Source organism: Poecilia mexicana, unplaced genomic scaffold (genome assembly GCF_051168715.1).
Source record: "Poecilia mexicana isolate PSO_F unplaced genomic scaffold, ASM5116871v1 scaffold_5, whole genome shotgun sequence".
NCBI lineage: Eukaryota > Metazoa > Chordata > Actinopteri > Cyprinodontiformes > Poeciliidae > Poecilia > Poecilia mexicana.
Window position 1 is genome coordinate 9,543,520 of NW_028263374.1, and position 20,317 is coordinate 9,563,836.

At 39.2% G+C, this 20,317-nt stretch overlaps 1 protein-coding gene across 4 annotated transcripts in view; it reads right to left on the reverse strand.

Annotated features, from left to right (window-relative positions):
* The window catches only part of plxna1b (plexin A1b), a 211,239-nt gene that overhangs the window by 26,749 nt on the left and 164,173 nt on the right, over window positions 1-20,317 (reverse strand). For all 4 annotated transcript variants that reach the window (XM_014993939.2, XM_014993937.2, XM_014993941.2 and 1 more), the window contains exons 14-19: window positions 16,786-16,915; window positions 16,522-16,658; window positions 11,481-11,648; window positions 7,028-7,121; window positions 3,881-4,111; window positions 1,604-1,747 (exon numbers count right to left, since the gene is read on the reverse strand). In XM_014993939.2, coding sequence (XP_014849425.2) covers window positions 1,604-1,747; window positions 3,881-4,111; window positions 7,028-7,121; window positions 11,481-11,648; window positions 16,522-16,658; window positions 16,786-16,915 — 904 coding nt within the window. The remainder of the gene's footprint in view (window positions 1-1,603; window positions 1,748-3,880; window positions 4,112-7,027; window positions 7,122-11,480; window positions 11,649-16,521; window positions 16,659-16,785; window positions 16,916-20,317) is intronic.

Below are 20,317 nucleotides of genomic sequence, written 5' to 3' on the forward strand. Positions count from 1 at the left end.
AAAAAGACACAAAAGGCTGCACAACAAAAATTAATAAAGCACTAAGTTTCCTATACATTTTCAGGACCAAACTACAGACTGTTCCAAACTCAAAACAGCAAAGTTCTCATCTATCTTTGGACAATTTTTAAAGTTAAAAAAACTAATGTTAATCATGAAATATTTCTCAAGGTCACGCTTTAATTAGAAACTGTAAAAAAAAACCAGGAAGTCAGAATAGAAGAACATATGCAGTGATGGATCAAGGGAAAAAAATCAAAGTGAAATAAGGCGCAAAAAAATAAAGGACCTAAATGAGTAATGAAGACAGAAGGAGAAGAAGAAAAAGAATAGGAAAGGAATGAAAAGGGAGGAAGAAAGGAAAGAACACAAATATAAAGCAGCATTTAGAAAAGGAGCAAAGGGAGACAGGAATATGAAGGAAGAAATGAGTCTTTTTCCTTCTTTCCTTTAAAATTCTGACAAAGACGGAAGGAACAGAAAAAGAAGGAAAAAAGAAAAAAAGGGAATAAAGAAAGAAAAAATAAATAAAAGGAGAAAGGAGAAAGGAAGGTTGTAGAGTAAAAAGGAAGTAAGGAAGTATGGATAGGTGGATACGGCACTGAGACAACAGGATCTGAAATAAAGATAGTCCAGAAATTCAAATAATGTTCCATCCTGGAAAATGTGTCTCTAGGAAAGTATTCCAGATTTATTTTATTTTATCCAGGCAGGGAAACCTTTAAGCATCTAACATGGAAAACAAAGCTGTTCCGGGTCAAGCTAAAAGACAGACGTAAACTCCACTAGAATATTTTCATTTCAGCCAGAAGAGGAAATATCTGCACTCTAGACATTTTGGACCATACTTCAAACAGCTGTAAACTGCAAACATGAAATGAAAAAAATCCTGAGAAACACTCCCTCCAAAACATGTTCTGTTCACCCCCAAATCCATACCCCCTTTTAACAGGCTTACATCTATGAAATAGGAAATGAAGGAGGGTAAAAATAGACACAAGACCTCTCATGCCCGTTAGCCATTTTTTGGTTTCCACTGAATACCAACACTCTGCAAATGCCAGGGAGGATGCCAGCCAAACCAGACTGATCAAAAGCCTCTAAGACACAAATACAGTCACAAGCACTGCCAACGTTACGGGAGAGGAGATGTGTGTGTTCGTGCGCTCGCAGCCATCTGAATAGGATAAAATGTAGAGTAATTGGAGGTATTTGGGTCGAATAGATGGGGGAGAAGAGAATTGGATGAATGAATGAAAAGGCAGGAAGTGGATTGACGTATCAGAGGGGGGATGAACTGAGAACATATTGAGCAGAGGATGTCGGATAAAAGTGACAAAAAGAAACTTGAATGCTCCGTCGGTTAAACTAAAACTCATGACGGTGGAATAGGAAATATCAGCTGCTAATCAGAAGGGAAGTATAAGTCAGGATGGGATAAAGCTTGTTTTCCAGTTGCACATGTAAAATCTGCTGCTCACTCTGCTTCGCTCAAATAAGGTCAAAATAAGAAAAAAGGGGAAATCAAATTAATTTAAAAAGCTTACTTATTGTAACTTTAGTACAGTAAGGAAAACCAAATACATTTAAAAAGTTTACTTACTGTGACTTTATGCTCTCCCGTCAGATTAGGCGATTCACACAGCAGCTGACTCTCGGACACGGTGAGGACGCAGGGCGTTTCTCCGATCAGCACCGTGTAGTTCAGCTTAGAGTTTCCTGGAGCTGCAGGAATTAGGTTACGACCCTGGAAACAGACACACAAGTAGCTCATCAGTTCAGATAGCGGGGGTAACAGCATTCATAAACAGGTTCTCTGCAATTTTTAGCATGTTAAAATTAAGACATTTTTGAGAGCTTTGAGGACTATATGAATCATTATAGTGCTGAGAATTAAAAAAAAAGCTGAATTTACTTTAAACGTTGCCTCGAGTTAATCTGCACTGTTGGGTTTAGATCTTCCAGGTTCGCTATGCGATTTACGTCAGATGAGCTTACTGAACAACCAAACAATTATGCTATAGTGATAAAAGCAGGTATTTTTGACAATATGTGTTGGTGCCAAGTTCTGACTCTGGATGAAGTCAACACCTAGTGAATGCTTTCCAAACTCTTGAATGGACTTTTCTTCTCGCTGCTCTCAAGAGCAAGTTACATTTTGCTTCCACTAAACTTTTACTCTCGGATTCAATGCGAGAGTATTGAATCTCGCATTGATTCAATACTCAATGCGAGATTCAATACTCTCAACCAATCTCTATAGAGATTGGTTGTAGGTATTTCTACAACCAATCTCTGTAGAAATACCTACGCCCCCTTGTGGAGGGTGTCTGAGATTGTAGTTTCCAACTGGCCATGGAGACTACATGGTCACTGGAGCCAGAATATTTTCCTATTAAACATATTTTTTATAGGTTTTATACAATATTCACCTTTAATGAGAGAGAAATTAGCGCTTCCATCAGCCATAAGTTATAATCACCTACATTAACAGAAATAAATAAATGCTTTAAATACATTATTACATATAATAATTATAGGGGGAAGGGGAATCCAGTCAGCTATTGCATTTAAAGAACTGTTGGTGAAATTTACTGAATGCAGATTGCTTTCTTTCCACCTTAAGTCATTTTTTCTTCATATATACTATTAATTTGTTTTGCAGAGAGAGAGCGAGAGAGAGAGAGAGAGAGAGAGAGAGAGAGAGAGAGAGAGAAAGAAATCAGCTCCCTCCTTCCAAAAGACAAACAAACAAAAAACAGAAGCTTTCCCAGAAAATATTTACTGGATTAAATTTTTGGTGCACTTCTGAAAGTTCTTACCACAATCAAAATTTGTCACCATGGTATAATATTTAAATATGTATAGGAGAGCGTTGCTAGTCTTCATTTCCTAAACCCCTCCCTGATTTGAAGGAAAAAGAGGCTTTAGTTTCCTATGAAATTGCATGATAATTTCCCTCTCGCTCCTGAAAGGCTTTGAAGTTCAGGGGTGAGGAAGTGGGGTTGGGGGGTGGGGGGTGTCATTAGACAGAGTGGGTGGGTGGGACAAATGCACACAGTATACAAACGCACGCTGCCTCTGCGGTTCATAGTAAACACGGCTGTGAAGTCTGTCTTCAGATGTTTCTAGATAAAAATCTGAGCAGGTGCCTTCGCAACACATGGACCCACTTTAAAAACATGACTTGCTTTGCACCTGATTTGAAAGGAACGGTTTAAACATATTTTTTTTTCCCTTAAAGGTCTTCAACCCCCACTGGAGAAAAAACAGGTGGAGAAATATCCTTCAAGGTTGAGCCACGTTTAAAAGTGAGCCGTGCTGAAAGACAGATGGCGAAAAGCAAATGATTTCAAACAATCATCAGCAGCTTATTAGCCGAATTGAAGAAATAGTTATAAAAAAAAAAAAATTCAGCCCATTTACGAGATTAATTGTTGAACACTTGACGTGTACACACATTACAGGAATCCTACAATCTACTAATGCAACCCTTCCTGTGCATCGACTTAGTGCTAGCACTCAGCTAACCTTCTTTTGTCCTGAACTCCTGGTGTGTGGAGACATTTGTGCCTCAGCTTCAGAGAGCAACCTTCAATATAAAACGGCTTTCATGTAAAACCACAACAAACTCAGCCCATGCATTCACATTCCTCTCACACATTTCAGGTAAACAGTGAAAGCCGACATAAAACGGGGAAAGATGAGGCATGAAGGGATAAAGGAGGGAAAAAACGCACAGAGGCGTTGACTGGGAAGGGACACAGAGGAAAAATAGAGGAAAAAAATAGACATCATTTAGCAGGAGAATAAAAAAAAAAAAGAGTTCGACAGAGAGAAGGCTGTAACAGATAAGTGCCGTGAACACAAAGCAACTTACCTTGAGTATGAGTGGTGAGCTGGGCTTCAGCTCCATCTTGGGACCGAGGGTTTCAAACTCTGGGTCTGGGTAGTAGCTGAACGTCTCGTTTATCACCAGCACGGAGCGCACGCCGTCCATGACGAATCCAATCTCGTCGGGACTGGTGCCCATCTCAGAGAAGCTTTTGCCCGATTTGGCCACAGAGGGAGCCAGACAAACCATGACTGTGTTGTTGAGAACGGTGCAGTTCTAAAATGCAGGGAGAAATAGCAATACAATAAAGATATGTCTTGAGCAGGCACTTGCCATTTCACGTCACCATGTCATTCTTTTTAAATTTTAGTTATTTCTAACATGTTATGGATCACAGAGAATTACATTTTTTATTATAATGATGATTATTATTATAACATAATGGTAAGGAGCAAATTTCAACAGTTTTAAATAATTGTGAACATTTAAATCTAAAAACCTTCCCTCAGATAGACTGTATTATCTGTATGATAAGTGAGACACAGTTAAAAAATAGTGGATGTAGTTTAAAACCCTGGTTTACAAGGGTCTAGATGCAAAAAAAAAAAGCAACGAGGTAAGAATTTTGTATGGTTGAATGGATGTGAATTTATTTTTAGCTTCTGTCAGAAAACTTTAAGACAAAATAATGAATGGGCTGGCAAAAGAATAGTGTTGGAATGTTAAATATCAACAAAAGTGAGCATAATATACATATGAATCAATATAAAAGAAAGAAATCCTTTTTAATTTTTTTTTAATTCATATTCAGTCCTCTTGGCTGTAGCTGTTCAGACTCGGCATATAATAACGCAACAAAATCCAGACTTTTCGAGATAAAGTAGAAACCCTACTTCTTACTCAGAGGCAGTTTCACTGGAGTAGGGAATAAAAAGGTTAACTCAAGCATGAGCTCTGTTATAAGGGCTTAAACAGGGTTATGTGATGCAACTGATTAAATGTGTCTGTAACGACATAATGAGGAAAAGGCGGCCTAATAACATCAGTGCTGTAATCAGTGTTGATATCATCTGGATATACCCTGTGGGTTTCGACACTTAGAACAAATTAGCCCCTAATGACGGAGGGAAACTGAAGTGGTCAGCTCATGGCTGCTAACGGCAACACAGGATGGCAGAAGTGACCTTTGGATAGATTCACCTACGTTGTTAAAACGCCTCCAAAAAGTTTTCAAACCCCTTGAAAATTTTGAGAGTTGTCTGTATCTAAATTCAGATTAATCACAGGTGGACTCTATGATCTTATTTGGATACTTCTGAAATCAAATTGGATTTTATTTAAGGGTAGCAAACTAAAGGAGGTCAAAGGTATGAAAACGTCTGCCAGGCACCACACATTGAAACATCTGTGTGTTTGTGCAAACACCTAGGATGAATGGTGTTTATAGGTCAATAAATACACCTCTCTGCAGTTATGTAGGGGGGACAAAAGGAAAGTGTGGGATATATATATATATATATATATATATTTTTACTTTTAGCTTGACGTGAGAGAGTGAAAAAAAAAGGTTAGTTGAGCCCCGTGGTGAAGGGTGAGGAGAGGGGGATTTGCAAGAGCAGCTTTATTGCTAGTTGACATTTCAAAGGTTAAACTGCTAAAAGGAAATTCAACATCAAAAACAAACAGAAAATGGGCAGCTTGACCGACAGGTCAAGACTATGAGTGTGTGTATAGCGAGTATGTATAATCTAACAGTTAGATTGTCCAAAGAATGGGAGAGATGAAGGCTGAATCCCGTTTCCTAGGGTTACCCACAGTCCTCCCCCTCCATATTGGCACTTAATTAGGTTGGGGTTAAAATATTCCTCTGAGGAATGAGAATCTCTTTGAAGAAGCTGATAAAATATAAGTTCAATTCTTTAATTAAAAAAAAAGTACATTAATTGTAAAGTAATGTTGAAATCAGTAATTTTGTTGCTCACCGAGGATGAACTAAAGTTTTATAGAAAATTTGTCATATAGTTTAAGACTATTGTTGTGGTTACTGCATATTTTAATGAGAAACTTACTTTTTTCCCCCCCTTTTTGCTTCACATATTAATCAGAAGTCAAAATTACCCTGCTCAATCACATGGCAGAAGTACATTTAGGCATCTAGACATGGTGACTTGCAGAAGTTCACACCGAGGATCAAAATGGAGGAAAAAAAAAAGAAAAGACTATTTAAAGGATTTGGGATGGCTGTCTAGAGCGTAAAACAAACATCTGATATCCTGTAAAAAAACAAAACAAAAGAAAAAAACACGGTACCCAGAATCTAGATAACTCACATACACTTGTTACATTCAAGGTATGTGGAAAACTGTGTCAGAGCCACATCAAGTCCAACCTTGAACTGACAGGCTACAACAGCAGAGGACCGCATCAAATGAAACGCCTGTCAGTCAAGAACAGGAAGCTGAGGCTAGAATTTACTCATCCTTATCAACACTGGAAGTTCAAACACTAGAAAGAAGATGTCTGAGAAGACTTGATTTCAGCAGCAATGTTGAAACAGGAGGGCTCAGAAGTTGCCATAGACAACATGAAAGCGTGGATTTATCATTCTTTGTTTAAAATGTTCACGCTGCTGGCGGTGCTGGTGTAATCAAATTGGGGGGAGGGGAATACTTTAGGCTCCAACTGAGCAATGTTTAACCATCATACCACACGTACTGCTGCCAACATGTCCAACCACTATGACCACATCTTAGTAAGTGTTGCACCATGTTATACAGCTCAAACCAACTCAAACTGGTTTCTTGAACAAAGCATTGAGTTCACTGCACTCCTATGCCCTCAAATCAGCAAATCTCAAACCAGTACAGCAACTTTGAGATATGTTGAATGAGGAGAACAACATCAATCCAGTTCAACAAAGTGTACTTAATACGATAGCTGGTAATATTAAACCACATGCACAGATATGTTAAAAGATGATTTTATTTTGATGTTGCAATAATTTAAATTCAGATACATGTTTTTTTTTAAAGTTAATATCAAAATTGATATTAAGACAGTTATTGTGCCGTTAAAAATATGTGTAATTTTTTTCTCTCACCAAGTTCAATCAGTAGTTGTTTTTGTGCTGTGAATAATGTTAATAATAATAATAAAGAAAAAAAGAGTGTAGGTGCAGACACTGAAACTCACATTTTCTGACTGTCCCGCTCCATACTTGGCTCTCATTTTGGGCTCTTTGATGGTGGCCAAGTTGGTCCCAGTTATGGTCAGCATTGTACCTCCGCTATAAGAAATACATATGGAGAAAAAAAACAATAACAAAAACAACAGCTTATTAAAAGCGGGGAAAAAAAACATGAAAATGACAATTATGCAACAGCTAAAGAAAAGCACGATTTTTATAAGCTCTCATGCTTCCCACTGTGTTTTCCTGCTGCTTTTATGCAGAGATAAAAGTGACTAAATCTGTTCTCTGTGGGATCCAGCAGGACCCTTCAGATGGCAATTCACCAATAATGTGCAGCCTTTCACCTGCTTATTCATGGAAACCATTTTTGCTGTAATGAGTGTGATGCTACAACCGTCATCTGAATGTTAAAAGCTTGTTTAAACCCAAATGTAGGCAGGGGTGAAGACGAGGTGAATACATAGTTATTTCAGACCGCAGAAGCCTCTGGCCTCTATTCACTGCATCTCAGCAGTCAAAGGACATACAAGCAGTGTAATATCGCTGCATTCTGGTATTTTTAATAGGAAATGCACATAAGCGCAAGGTGTCAAGACACACAGTTTTGACCTTTATGGGAATATATGATGATGACCGGCGGGGACATGCGATAATGTGGGCGAGACGCCCGTATCGCCACGCAGCCTCGTCGACGGCCTCTGCTGGCCCACGAGGCTGAACTTTATCTGACGCGAGGCTTCCTGACAGATTCTGTTTAAGTTAGCTCACAACTTACCCAAGTCCAGAGCTAATGTGAGTCACGGCCGTATAAAAATGATGCACTGGCTGAAGACGCTTTGGCTCAAACAATTCCCGAACAAGGCAAAGTACCGTTGTTAAAAAAAAAAAAAAAAAAAAGATGTTCTGTGTCTGAGCTTATATTGTGTGAAAGAAGGTTTTTGACCTTTTCACTGATCATGTTTGTTTGTTCTCAGCAGCACTACATAAAGACCCTCACACCATACAGCTTAGCATTATAAGATAAAGACATACAACAAGCCTATTCTCAATTTCCGAGTCGGCTGTGTTGAGTTTGGGCCAAACAAAGCTGTTATTAGAGGGGAGGTGATTTAAACTGCACAGCTTTTAGTAAAATTGGCCTTGAAATGGACCGAGACCAAGCGGGACGGGGAACGTCACCTGAGCCAAGAAAAGGCTGAGAGGCTTCCAGGAGGCCACACGGTGTGGTTTCTGGGGTGGGAAGGGAACACATGAGAACGCTTCACATGTGGTTATGTGCTTTGTTGGTGGAAGAATAGAAACCACAGCTGGAGAACAGCGAGGTAAACACACATGTATCAATATAACAAAACTCTGACAGGCAACACTTGTCAAAATTCTATACTTCCCTCTAAAGTTTATGTTTCACTAAGAATCGATGACAGATTTTTCAAAAGGGGTCAGGTCAGGCTTTCAAACATCTGGGAAATACCTGCGTCAAATGCCAGACGCTTCCAGAATGTGCAGGATTACTCTAAAATTGTAGTAGGACTGTTAAACAAAACCAAGTTCCTCTGTTTTCTCTCTGTGGTTCCACAGCCAGCTGCAGAAATACATCAAAGTCAGGTGGAGGGCTTAGCGGTGTAAATCACCCTGGTGTACCCGCTGCTCATAGCCTTCCCCTTGATCTCTGCTCCACTGCAGCTGTAGATAAACAGTTTTCCAGTAAGGTTGGGTTGTTTCTCCGGTATTACCACAGCTGCAGCCAACTAGCAATCTTAAGCTTGAGTGCGCTGTGCGGAGGAGGGTTTTAGCGCATGATTGACAGCCCTAAGTCCCTCCTCCTGGCTCTGATTGGTTATTTCTGACCTCTATTGGAGTGTTTCTGCAGATGGCAAAAGGAGCACCGGGAAGGAGATTTTTATTATTTTTTTTCCACAGATTATATGACTCATATGAGTCACTGTAAAGACATAGTGACAGTTTTAACAGATATGTGAGTAACATGCTTTTATAAATGTTACAAACCGCAGCTTTATGCAATTTTTAGTAAGACACCATTATGGTGTATAATGACTACAGAGCCACTGCTTTCAGTTGAAGGATGCTTTTTCCTGAAGAAAAAAAAAAAAAAGCCAGTGCATCTCCCCAGAAATACACAGTGGCCAAAGGAGAAATCGTGACAAAATCAGCATTCTAGAAAAAAAAAAAAAAAAGCCTGATTGGTCAGGTGAACCATGTACCTCCTTCTCCTGGGTGCACAAAGTAAAAAATAAATAAATAAATAAATACATAAAACAACAAACTCAAATCAAGCACTGAGGTCATTTCCCTCAAGGTTGTAGCTTTTGCTTTATTCTTCTTTCTAACCCTCACCCCTCAGTTCGCTCCTTTTAAGATTCCTCATCCTTTCACACCCATTTCTTGTGATGTGAGTGTTTGTTTCCCTGCAGAGTTTTTAAACGCTTTTATTTTCACCTCAGCCCCCTGTGACAACGCAGACGATGAGTGCTACACTTGACACGATGTTTGAAGTGGGAAAAATGGGACTTGGAACAGCAGTCAGGGTGGAGTTAAATACTAAAGTGCCTTTTAAAAGGATTGGAATTAATTGAATTTGTCCACAGATTTAAAATTACTTAAAAAAAAAAAAAAAAAAAAAAAAAAAAAAAACTGCGGCATGCCTTTGCATTCGGAGATTTGTTAGAGACCCAGGAACACATCAGACAGGTCATTTATAGCATGGTTAGTTCATAAAACAAAACACCGAGCTTTGAACATCTCACACCGTTTAATCCAACCCCTGAAAACGGAAGAAGCGTAGCACAACTGCAAACCTACTAAGACAGTGAAAATGACGAGACGAGCGTTAACCAGAAAAGCAGCCAAGAGGCCAGTGGTAACTCTGGAGGTGCTGCAGAGATCCACAGCTCAGGTGTGACAATATGTTGACAAGAGGTTAGCCCTTTTAAAGACAAATCATTTCATAAGAAAGTCTCACTTGCATTTTGCCACAAGCCACCTAAGTTACAAAGTAAATGCATAAAAAATGTGCTCCAGTCACATGTTTTCATTGTTCATTGTCACATGCTGTTTTTATTTAGTTTTTTAATTTTGTAAAGCACCTTGAAATGCCTTGCTGCTGAAACATGCTACAGAAATAAAATTTGATTGATTGATTTTGATGAAAACAAAAATGAATCTTCTTGGCCTACATACCAAATAATCTACATAGCAGAAAACCAACATCACACCAACACACCATACAAATGGTAAACCATACTAGACAGCATCATATGCTTTTCTTCTGCAGAGACAAAAATGCTAGTCACATTTGATGAGAACATTTTGAAACTCACATATCTCTTTCCCCAAAGTTACAACTCTTCACTACTTCCTGATGGTTTGTCTATTATATAAAATCCAAATAAAATAAACTGAAGTGTTTTGATACAACTAAATAAAATTGGAAAACTTCTAGATACATTAAATTTTTTGAACAGCACCAAATCTGGACTTTATTCAACAAGAAACCAATTAGTTTCTCTCTGAAACTCACCATCGTTTCTATCTTTTGCTTAGCATTTCTGAATACTTACTTCTGCGATTGCAGCATTTTTGAAAGTCTAGAAGGAATTAAAGAAAATGCAGAACTTCCTGGAACTCCGTAGAGCTTTAAAAATAACTAGAGAGTTGAAAGTGTGTTGGTGTCCCTTCAGAACCGAACAGCGGAGGAGTTTCTAGGTCATGCATGAGAGCCCATTAGGATGTGAAGGCTCCCAGCTTTGGTTTTCTTCCCCTCTTCTCCGTGGCAGCTTGAGTTTTGCGGAGGAAAATCTTCCTGTGGCTATGCAGGCTGATTTCAATAAGTCAAGAAATATTTACAGATACATCTCTGTTTCAGCTCATCAGTCAGCAGTGTGCTGCTTCAGGAGCCTCTTTTTACCCCTGTTCTGCTCTCAAAGGTTTACTTTTGAAACATAAACAGAATAAATATCACGCTTTAAGAAAGAGAAATGAGGGTGACGATGGAGAGGGAAACTTTGCTTTTCTTTGAGAACCAGACGGGGAATGTGCAGGCAAAATAAAACATTCATCACGCTTCGCGGAGAGTTCGTTGTTTGAGTTAGGACGGCTGCGCTCCTTTAAAAAAAGAGTCTTAACCGGAGGTCTAACCACCTCAAAGGATTAATAATGTATCGAGGCTATTTGTGTGTGTTCTGCAGACGGACACCACATCAAGCGGAATCGGAGATGAAAACACTGTACAGATGTAAATTATAGATAACAAAACATCAAATATGATGCTAATTTATTCAACGTCAGAGCAAGATTCAGCCATACGGAAACCGGAGAGGGTCATTCGGATCGCGGCATTTACTAACGACAATCAAACCCGTTTTAAATTTCCTCTAAACTGTGGCAATCACTTCATAAGGTTGAATTTCAAGAAGCGTTGCGGAAAGGCTGCCGTACCTGGCGATGCTCCAGTCAGGCTCGATCTTGAGGATGGTGGGATCGTCGGTGTAGTTGAACTTGACCTCTGGGTTCCTCAGCTCTGCAAAGTTGATGTCCACCATGACCGGAGTGGGCGTCGGGGACTGCCCCGCCGGCGTCACACACACAATCTCCCTGCTGCTCCGCCTGGATGAGAAGGAACGGGACAAGATGGAGAGAGAGAGATGAGATGAAGGTTCAACTTATTGCTCCAAGGACTCAGACTGGGAAAAAAAAAAAACAAAAACAACGTATCTTTAAAATAGCTCATAAGTGATTTATGAGACATGATAAAATAGCAGAGGCGCACGTACAACTTCTTGCTGGGAATTACTGATCCACAAGGCAAATATCTTTGACTGAGAGCTAAAACCACAATGTGGTGAAGTTCTTAGCCGACTCTCCCTCCCCTCCTGTGCTTCTTCTGGCTAACAGATCTGAAAAAGCTGATGTAGCTGGTCGTCTCCTAGAGTAATGTAACCCTCTCCCTGACGGACACACAACCATCTACAGCCAGCTGAGAAACTTCATGCAACGGCTTTGTAACAGTAAGTTTGGGCATCATTGGCAAAGATTTTATGAGTTTGAATATACGCATTTAGAGTAAAATTCTGCACATCTTTACTCTAAAAGCATTTTGACATTTTCACACATTTTACCACATCATAACCATGAGCTCCATTTCACTTTATGAGAATTATTTGGTTATAGACCAACAAAGTAGTTAATAGAGGAAAGAAAATGACACACGGCTTATTTATGAAAAAAGGTGCAGCGTCTAAATTAATTAGACCCGTTTCACTAAAAAACGTTAATCAAATCCAGTGTAATCCAGTTCTGGTTGTTCAGACCAAAGCATATTCATATGTTACAATGACTCAGACAAAAACCACGTTTTACGCCAAATGAGTATCTGTGATAAAACTTGAAATTATCTCCCCAGCTAGCCTAATAGACCTGGAGTTGTTTTGCAATGAAGACACATTTTTCAGTTTGTATATGTGCAAAGCTAGTAGAGGCACAGCTGAACACATTTTACTGTGATCGAGTTGAAAAGTAGTCCTAATATTTATTGAATCAGAATACTGAATGAATGCTGCGCAATTTTCATTTTTGCTTATAAAATTTAAAAAAATCATGTAGAACCATCTTTTTCATTCTGCAAATCTGAAATTGTCATAGTTATGCACTTATTTGGTCAAATAAAACTCACTTAAGTTTATGGTAGTAACAAGACAAAATATGGAAAAGTTGCGTGAATGCATGTGTGTATAAGTAGGGGTATGAATACTTTTGTACGTCCCTGTAAGTGAATCAATAATCTGTTTAAGTCCTTCAGTTTTCCTGCAGATGCTTGTACAATGTCCTGGAGCAAATCTGATCACAGAGGGAGCAAGCCGATCCATACACAACTCTTCCCTCAAGATCCGCTGTGAAAGTAAAACGAAGATGGAAGAGAAGAAGAGGTGTGAAAGCAAAGTCCTGGAGCCAGTTCTTGGCAACTTGCAGTTTTCTAGGGCAAGATTTGGGCAGCTGACCAAAAATCTGGGTTATCGGGCGGCTTTGTTGAACATGTTGCTGCTGCTGTCTCCCTGGGGAGGGACCAATTCCAACAACGACCACGTCTTCAGACCGAGAGGAGACAGAGCAGGGGATGAAATTGAAGGACAATTAAAAAGAAAAAAAAAGAAGAAGAAATGGAAAAGATTTTCCACATTCCTCTGGTGCTGTGTTTCCATGACAACCACTTTCACAACGTCGTCGAAGTCGAGAGCGCCTGTGGTGTGGCGAACGTATTTTTTTTTGACAAGGTTGCTGCCACACAAAAGAAGCCAAGAGAGGATATGGGAAGGAAAAAAAAAAGGAGGAGGAAAAAAAACGGGGGTTTGCACGGGGAGATAAGAGGATGAGTGACTCGGGGTAAATAGGCTTTGATTAAAGCAAAGGCCCCACTGAATACAAAGACGCATTAAAAAGATAGACTCAACCAGGTCATTACTTTGGCCATAAAGGTTATTGCTGCTCAGTGAATGAAAGGCCAAGACTATTATACTCACCTTTCTGGTGATGTGCTACAGAGCTTTAAATTGGCTTCCACTTTTTCTTTTGATGTGCTTAAAAAATCTTGAAGGATCCAAGCTCATTAATTCTACCCGTCACTTGTTGCATCAGAGAAGGAAGCAACTTTCAAAACACATGTGGAAAAAGAACTGGCTCTAAAAATATACAGTAGGAATAATTTTCTGAGCGATTAAAAGTTTCTTTTTTTTTATTTCTAACTACATGGTCTTACCGGTTTGCCAAATAAAATAAAAATTGTTAAATATTTTTATTCAGTTATATAAGGGTCATATATAACTGAATTTACGTCTTCTTGTGTAACCCTGGCACATCTTAGTCAAGCACGAAAATATAAATATGAAACTGATTGCAGACTCTGTGAACTAAATAATCAATCAAAACAACCATTTCTAAATATATATATATATATATATATATATATGAGGACTAGGGTTCGGCACAAGCTACATTTGTTGTTGCAATCATTCGCAACCACATCATTCCTTTCAAATTATAGTCATATTTCTGACAAAACGAGGGCTTCGCACTTAAGCCTTTCACAACATAGCTGAACAGTGATATCAGTTTCCTCTGAGAACGCTGCACTATCATTCTCAAAATTGCTGTGAATTACAGTCCTGCAGGTCATCATCTTAGGTGCTGCATTCCTCAGACCTGCTGCAAATCACAAACAGTAACCAGAAACTGCCAATACATAATTATGGCACACTTCAAATAAAGGGAGAGAATGGAAACTGGATTGAATCTAACCAATAGAGATGAACCAAACACATTAGTTATTGGCTAAGAAGAAACATGAGAAAAAAAACCAAATAACTAGAGATTGCTGATCAGAATTTTGTGGTCACTATCTGACAGCAGTTTTTATTTAATTTTTTGGTAAAACGATTGATTTGCAGGTATCAATCTCAGCCAATTTTGATTTCTCTGTGATCCATAAGAAATGTTTAAAGGTGACCTCACAATGTATGTGTGAGAGAGCATGTCATGTGAGCTATTACCGCAGTTAGTGCAGCTAGAGCTACAATTATTAAAACAGCAGTGTGCATGTGTATTCCTGAGAGAATGCAAGTCCTTTAATTAAGATTTCCAAAAGACCGCCAGCATTTCCAAATCCATCATGTGTGATGACAGAGAGGGATAGGAAGCTTAAAAAAAGAGAGAAACAGCAACTTTGCTATTCTACGGTCGAAATTTCTGTTGCACGAAAAGTGGGATTTTCAACAACTATTGGCACCTAGTTCTGCCGTGCGCATGGAGATTGAGGGCCATCGGCAAGAGGTTTTTGTCAGAGTGGAAAATTGTAGAGCACTGCCAAGGATGGTCAAAAACGCTGTGTGTCCGTGTTCCCCTATCACCCCCGGCTCCTTGTGCCTAGCAGAGGTTTTCGTATTTAAATGAAGTTGCTGAGAGCCATGCAAATGCAAATTAACAGTTGAGCACCGGCCTTTTGACTCTCATTGGCCTGTTGTAGCTAACCCATTTTACCTTCTGTTCACCTGTTTACTAGAACCAGGACCTGGACAAAACTCCCCAGTGTTATTAATTGAGAAATAATGAGATTTAAGTATAAAACAGGCATTAATGCTGAAAATGTTCTAATGTTACAAAGTCACACAAATGGAACAAATTTAGTGTGACATTCACCATCCAGCACTGAACACACTTAGCTCAACTTAGAGATGTAACCTTAACACTTAAGTGTGCATATCAAAGTACAATTTTCAGGGTAAATCTGATGATATATTGTCAACATTGCATGTCTGTCAAGCTCATCCAAGATTGTGTGGTGGAATGCAGACAGAGCCACCGCTGTACACATTTCCAAGAGAAGTGTTTCTGCCAACGTGAAAACACTGAGCTTTACATAAAGCATCAGTTGTGTCATCATGACAAAGTTCCAATCATTTGCACATGTAAAATGTTGGTCATTATAGTATCACAGCCAGATGTTCATGGCATACTAAGTTGTTGTTGACTCTTCTGAAATTGTCTCCTAATCTGGACTTTGTGATTAAACATTCTCAGTATTTAATCACAAATACTGGAATACTGGCTCAAAAAAGCTTGTATTCCAACATGTACTCCTTCAAATGGGGATGTAAATACATGTTGGTGTTGCAGTGCAATGGGCCAAACAGTTTAACACATTTTGAGACGTCTGTAGGTATTGTTCAGTTATAGAAGTATGTTTGGAGAAAGAATATTAAAACAATAATCCATCTTATCCATTAAAATATATATTACATGTGTGTTAGGAGCACTCCCCCCTCCTGGGATTCTGCAATCGACAGATTTCGACTCCCGTGAGTCGTGAGACACTGAAAATGCAAACTGTTGATTGCTGTCGGTATCTGTCGCTCACGAGCTGCGTTCGCGTCAGAATACAGGGTCAAAAATCCCACTTTTGCTCTCACTGGGAGTCAGAATGAACAGTAGGCACATTGTAGTTTAATAGATTTTAATTTTAAAAATAGGTTCTTACATCTTTGTGGTTCCTCAGATTTACCGATACTAATAAATAGATAAATTACGGTACTGTTGGCATGTACTGCTAATGCCTGGAGACAGTTCCCTATTCGGATTATTGAAATTTCAACCAGAAGGTCACCGGTCAGGGCGAGTAAAGCTGAGACAAGGTGAATTCAGCTTGCATCTCTAACTCCAACCAAAACAATTTGAAAACACCAAAACCTGTTGCAGCAGTAACCTTAGCTACTTTTGATTTCAAAATCTTGCAACAGCCAAGATACGTGTACATCACTGTTGATAAAAAAGAGAGGTTTAATTGATAGACTACATTCCCTTTAGTAATGCAACAATGTTGCGTCGACTAAAAGTAAAGCATCTCAAAATTTGTGATGTGAAACAAACAACGATTGGCAACAGTTCAGAAACAAAATCTCAACAAATGCATTTTAAACATAATTATTGTTACCTTTCAAAAGTGCACTGGTGAAGGCCGATCCTCACAATCACAGCGCTCCCTGCATTAAGATGGCTGCCTTCGATGGTGATCCTTGTTCCTCCAGACAGAGGCCCGGCGGAGGGATGGACGCGGGAAAAATACGGAGACTAATGAAGGGGGCGGAGGATAAACGGGTCAGGAATAACTGTGCTTTTTACATGGCTGTCAAATGCAATTACAAAATCAGCGTAGAAACTCTTGTCATAGCTGGTTTTTTTAATTAGAAACACTTGCCACAAAGGTGAAGGCCTTGGATGAAACAGTTTTGTAGTCGGGGTTGATGCAGGGTTGTTCCCCCACGCAGACCTCCACCTGAGCCTCCTGCACTCTGTAACCCGTCGCATCGAGCAGTCGACACACTATCCTAGAAGAGATGGAAAACAGAGCGGCGTTAAAGTGGTTTCTTAAAGACAGTGGCTCAGTTTGTGGAGAGTCAGCAGAAGTAAAATGAGTGTTCAAAAACTTCAAGAGCAGCAGTTGTTGGTGCAAAGTCAATAGATGACTTATTGTCACCTGTTAAAAACCTGTTAAGAAATGCAAGTTTCATTTATTTGTCTTTCTCACAAAAGATAACACACCAGCGCATGCAAATAATCTGAAAATGTTAATGCATAAATATAACATAATTCAAATTACTCGCATTATTTATTTTCACCTAAACGTGTCTTTCCTACTTAGGCAGCAGTGTGTTATGGGGCTTTACATACAAGGAGCGAAGGACGGCAGCGAAAGGGAAAAGTTTTCCTGATGGAAACTGCTTTAGTTCAGAAGCTGTTTTAGAAAAGCTTGCAACAAAAAAAAGATGTTGGGAAAGAAAAATACAAGGAGATGCTCAGGCGAACTTAATGATGTTCTGAACAGAAAAACTGCTTTTCCTAATGTGAGTCTAAAATCTGTCTGTCCTGTAGCTACAGCATGTCCTTCATAGAACAACGAATGTTCAGAAACAAAAAAAACATTTAAAATCTCATCTGAAATGGAAGCGTTTTCTCTGCTCCTGTGTACACTAAGCCTGCATTAGCTCATACTGTAGAACCGTAAGCAGAGCGCACGGCCTTGGGCGCTGGCTGGCCAAATGAAAATCCACTGGAGAAATTATCGAGCAATGAGAAGAGTGGTGGTGCAGCCTGCAGGGACACACACACACACACGCACATCACATACACACAAACTTCATGTTTCAGCCACTGGAGACACAGTTGACTGTTAATTAGCCAGAGCGAACGAATGAGACAGAGCGAGAGGACGAGAGTGCAGACCAGAGAGAGAGAGAGAGAGAGAGAGAGAGAGAGAGAGAGCTCAGAAAGGAAGGAGAGAGAACATTAAAGAGAGAGAGGCTGATTAATTGAACGTGCTCATATCTTACACATCTCCTCAGCTTCCCCACCCTGGGATAAGTTGTTAACTCTGCTGCTTCCTTCCTTCCCTGCAGGTGGCCATAGCAACCACGGCGCGGCGGCAACAATGAATTTCGCATTCCGATACAATTGTTTTTACTTTCCCTTTCATTTATTCCCAGGTCTCCTGGTATGACACGGGGCCGCGATTAAAATGCCGGACATCTCTCAGTCAGAAACGTGGCTCCAGCCGCAGCAGAAGACGGCTGGCGACACCGAGCTAGCATTTAGATTATCACGTTGAAATGTAAAATAGTAGAGAGTGAAACCTATCATATTGTGACACATTACAATATGTGTCACAATATCACACATATTGACAAACCACAGCTTTGTCAATGTTTAATGACTGAGACGAATGACGAAGTTCCATTTCCTTCAGTTCAATCAAAGAAACTGAGACCAGGTGAAAGGCGGATGACAAGTGCCGGCAGAAACAAAAAGGATGAAGAGCGGTAGTGAGAACAATGTGTTCACATTTTTACCAAGCTGTTTGAGGACCCCCTCCGCCCCTCTTTTTTCAAGACACTGACCTTTGACCTGTGCTGTCAGTCCTAAACACTCCACTCCAGATCTGATGGGGTTACAGGAACATCAAGTGAAATCAGGCCACTAATGGCTCCATATGGCTAACATCACTTATAATTAGGATGACAGGCTAACTGCCTGCCACGCCCTCCTCATCTTTAGCGTGGCGCTGTAGCAGATTTGCAGCATCACAGAGCTGAAACGGTTAAACTACAGATGGACCCAGTAATCAGCTGGTGACTGAAATTGGATCATTTTACGCTTTGCCCTAATTGGTAAAAAATATCTTCTATTTTAAAGATCAGTGGACACATTAGATCCAACCGCTAGCTGATCACTCGGATAACACTCTTTGACATAGATGCTGTTACTGAGAAAATAATACTAATTTTGCAAGTATTATTGTAAGTGAAAGTAGTAAAAATTGAGATGGGACCACAAAAGTTGCAAAACTTACTTTTGGCTAATTTTACACAAATTAGCCAAAAGACTCTCAAAACACTCCAAATTTGCATATAGCAAATTTGGAGTGTTTTAATCTTTTGGAGTTATATCACACCCAAATCCTGCTGGAGTAGAAAATGTTGGCAATCGTCTGGAAGTCTCACTTTAGTCTACAGACGGTGGAGGCTGTGGGCAGCTCTTCCAGGGGCAGATTGATACATCCTCAGTGTACAAAATGCTATTAATGCAGAGTTTTGCATACTCACTGCTCTAAAATTGTTAGGCGTACTCTGTTGTCATCCATCTGCAAGAAGGATTTATGAAATAACCTCACATCTATTACATTCACCTCCAGTATTAATTCAATTATGTACATAGTCTTTTCTTGTCTTTTTGTGTTTCTAGTCTATTTTCCAAAGCCCGTTTAATTTTTTTGCACTTTATATTGTTTTTCTGAGTTAATCTGACTAGGGATTTCCTTTGAATGAGATTAATAGTTGATTTTATCTTGTATTTTGCTTTGATTCGACTTGGAAAACAAAACTCAGAGCAGAGAAATGCATCAAACCTCAATTATTAACTGCAAGATGGAAAACAGTGGAATTAGCCAATCATTGAGGCACCACTATTAATATTAAAAGCCAAAAATAAATCAATTCGGTTTATTTGTATAGAGCCAATTCACAATAAATGTCCTCTCAAGGTATTTTACAAAAAAAAAAAGAAAAAGTCAATTAAATCACGCATGCAATCCAAATAATCCTAGTTATCAAACAGTACATTAAACTCAGTTAATTATTCAAATTAGTTCAAAAAGTTCTCTGAGGAAACTCAGCAGATTGCATCGAATCATTGACTTGCAGCATTTTCTCCTCCTGGACAAAATAATGTTTGTCTCTGTTTTACACATTAATGTACAAAAAGAAGATGTTAAAGATATTTTAGATATATCTGACAGAGCTTTGTACGGAAGCAATGTATATCGACCATCATCTCTAACTTATGCTTGGCAGGTATATTAGAAAATAAACTTTGGGTTAGTCTACAAGCTCAGAGCTTCCCAGTTGGAATTAGGATTTTGTCATATTTTCGACTGGAAACTTAGAAAATTGTACTTCCGAGCACAAAAAAAAACCCAACAAAAAAACAATACATCTTTAAATAGAAAACATAAGGAGACTGATGGTCACAGCTAGTAAAGCTAAACACAACAATTTCTAATATATTTAAGAATAGTTTAACCTGTCGGTCATGTCTTTTTTTTCTTACTTGTTTTAAAACATTGTCAATACTTTATTAACTGAAGAACTAAGTAACACTTATTTTGCTGCATCTCATACACAGTGTGATGTTGCCTCTGGTCCCTATTCAAGACAAAGACTGTTCAGCCTAATATG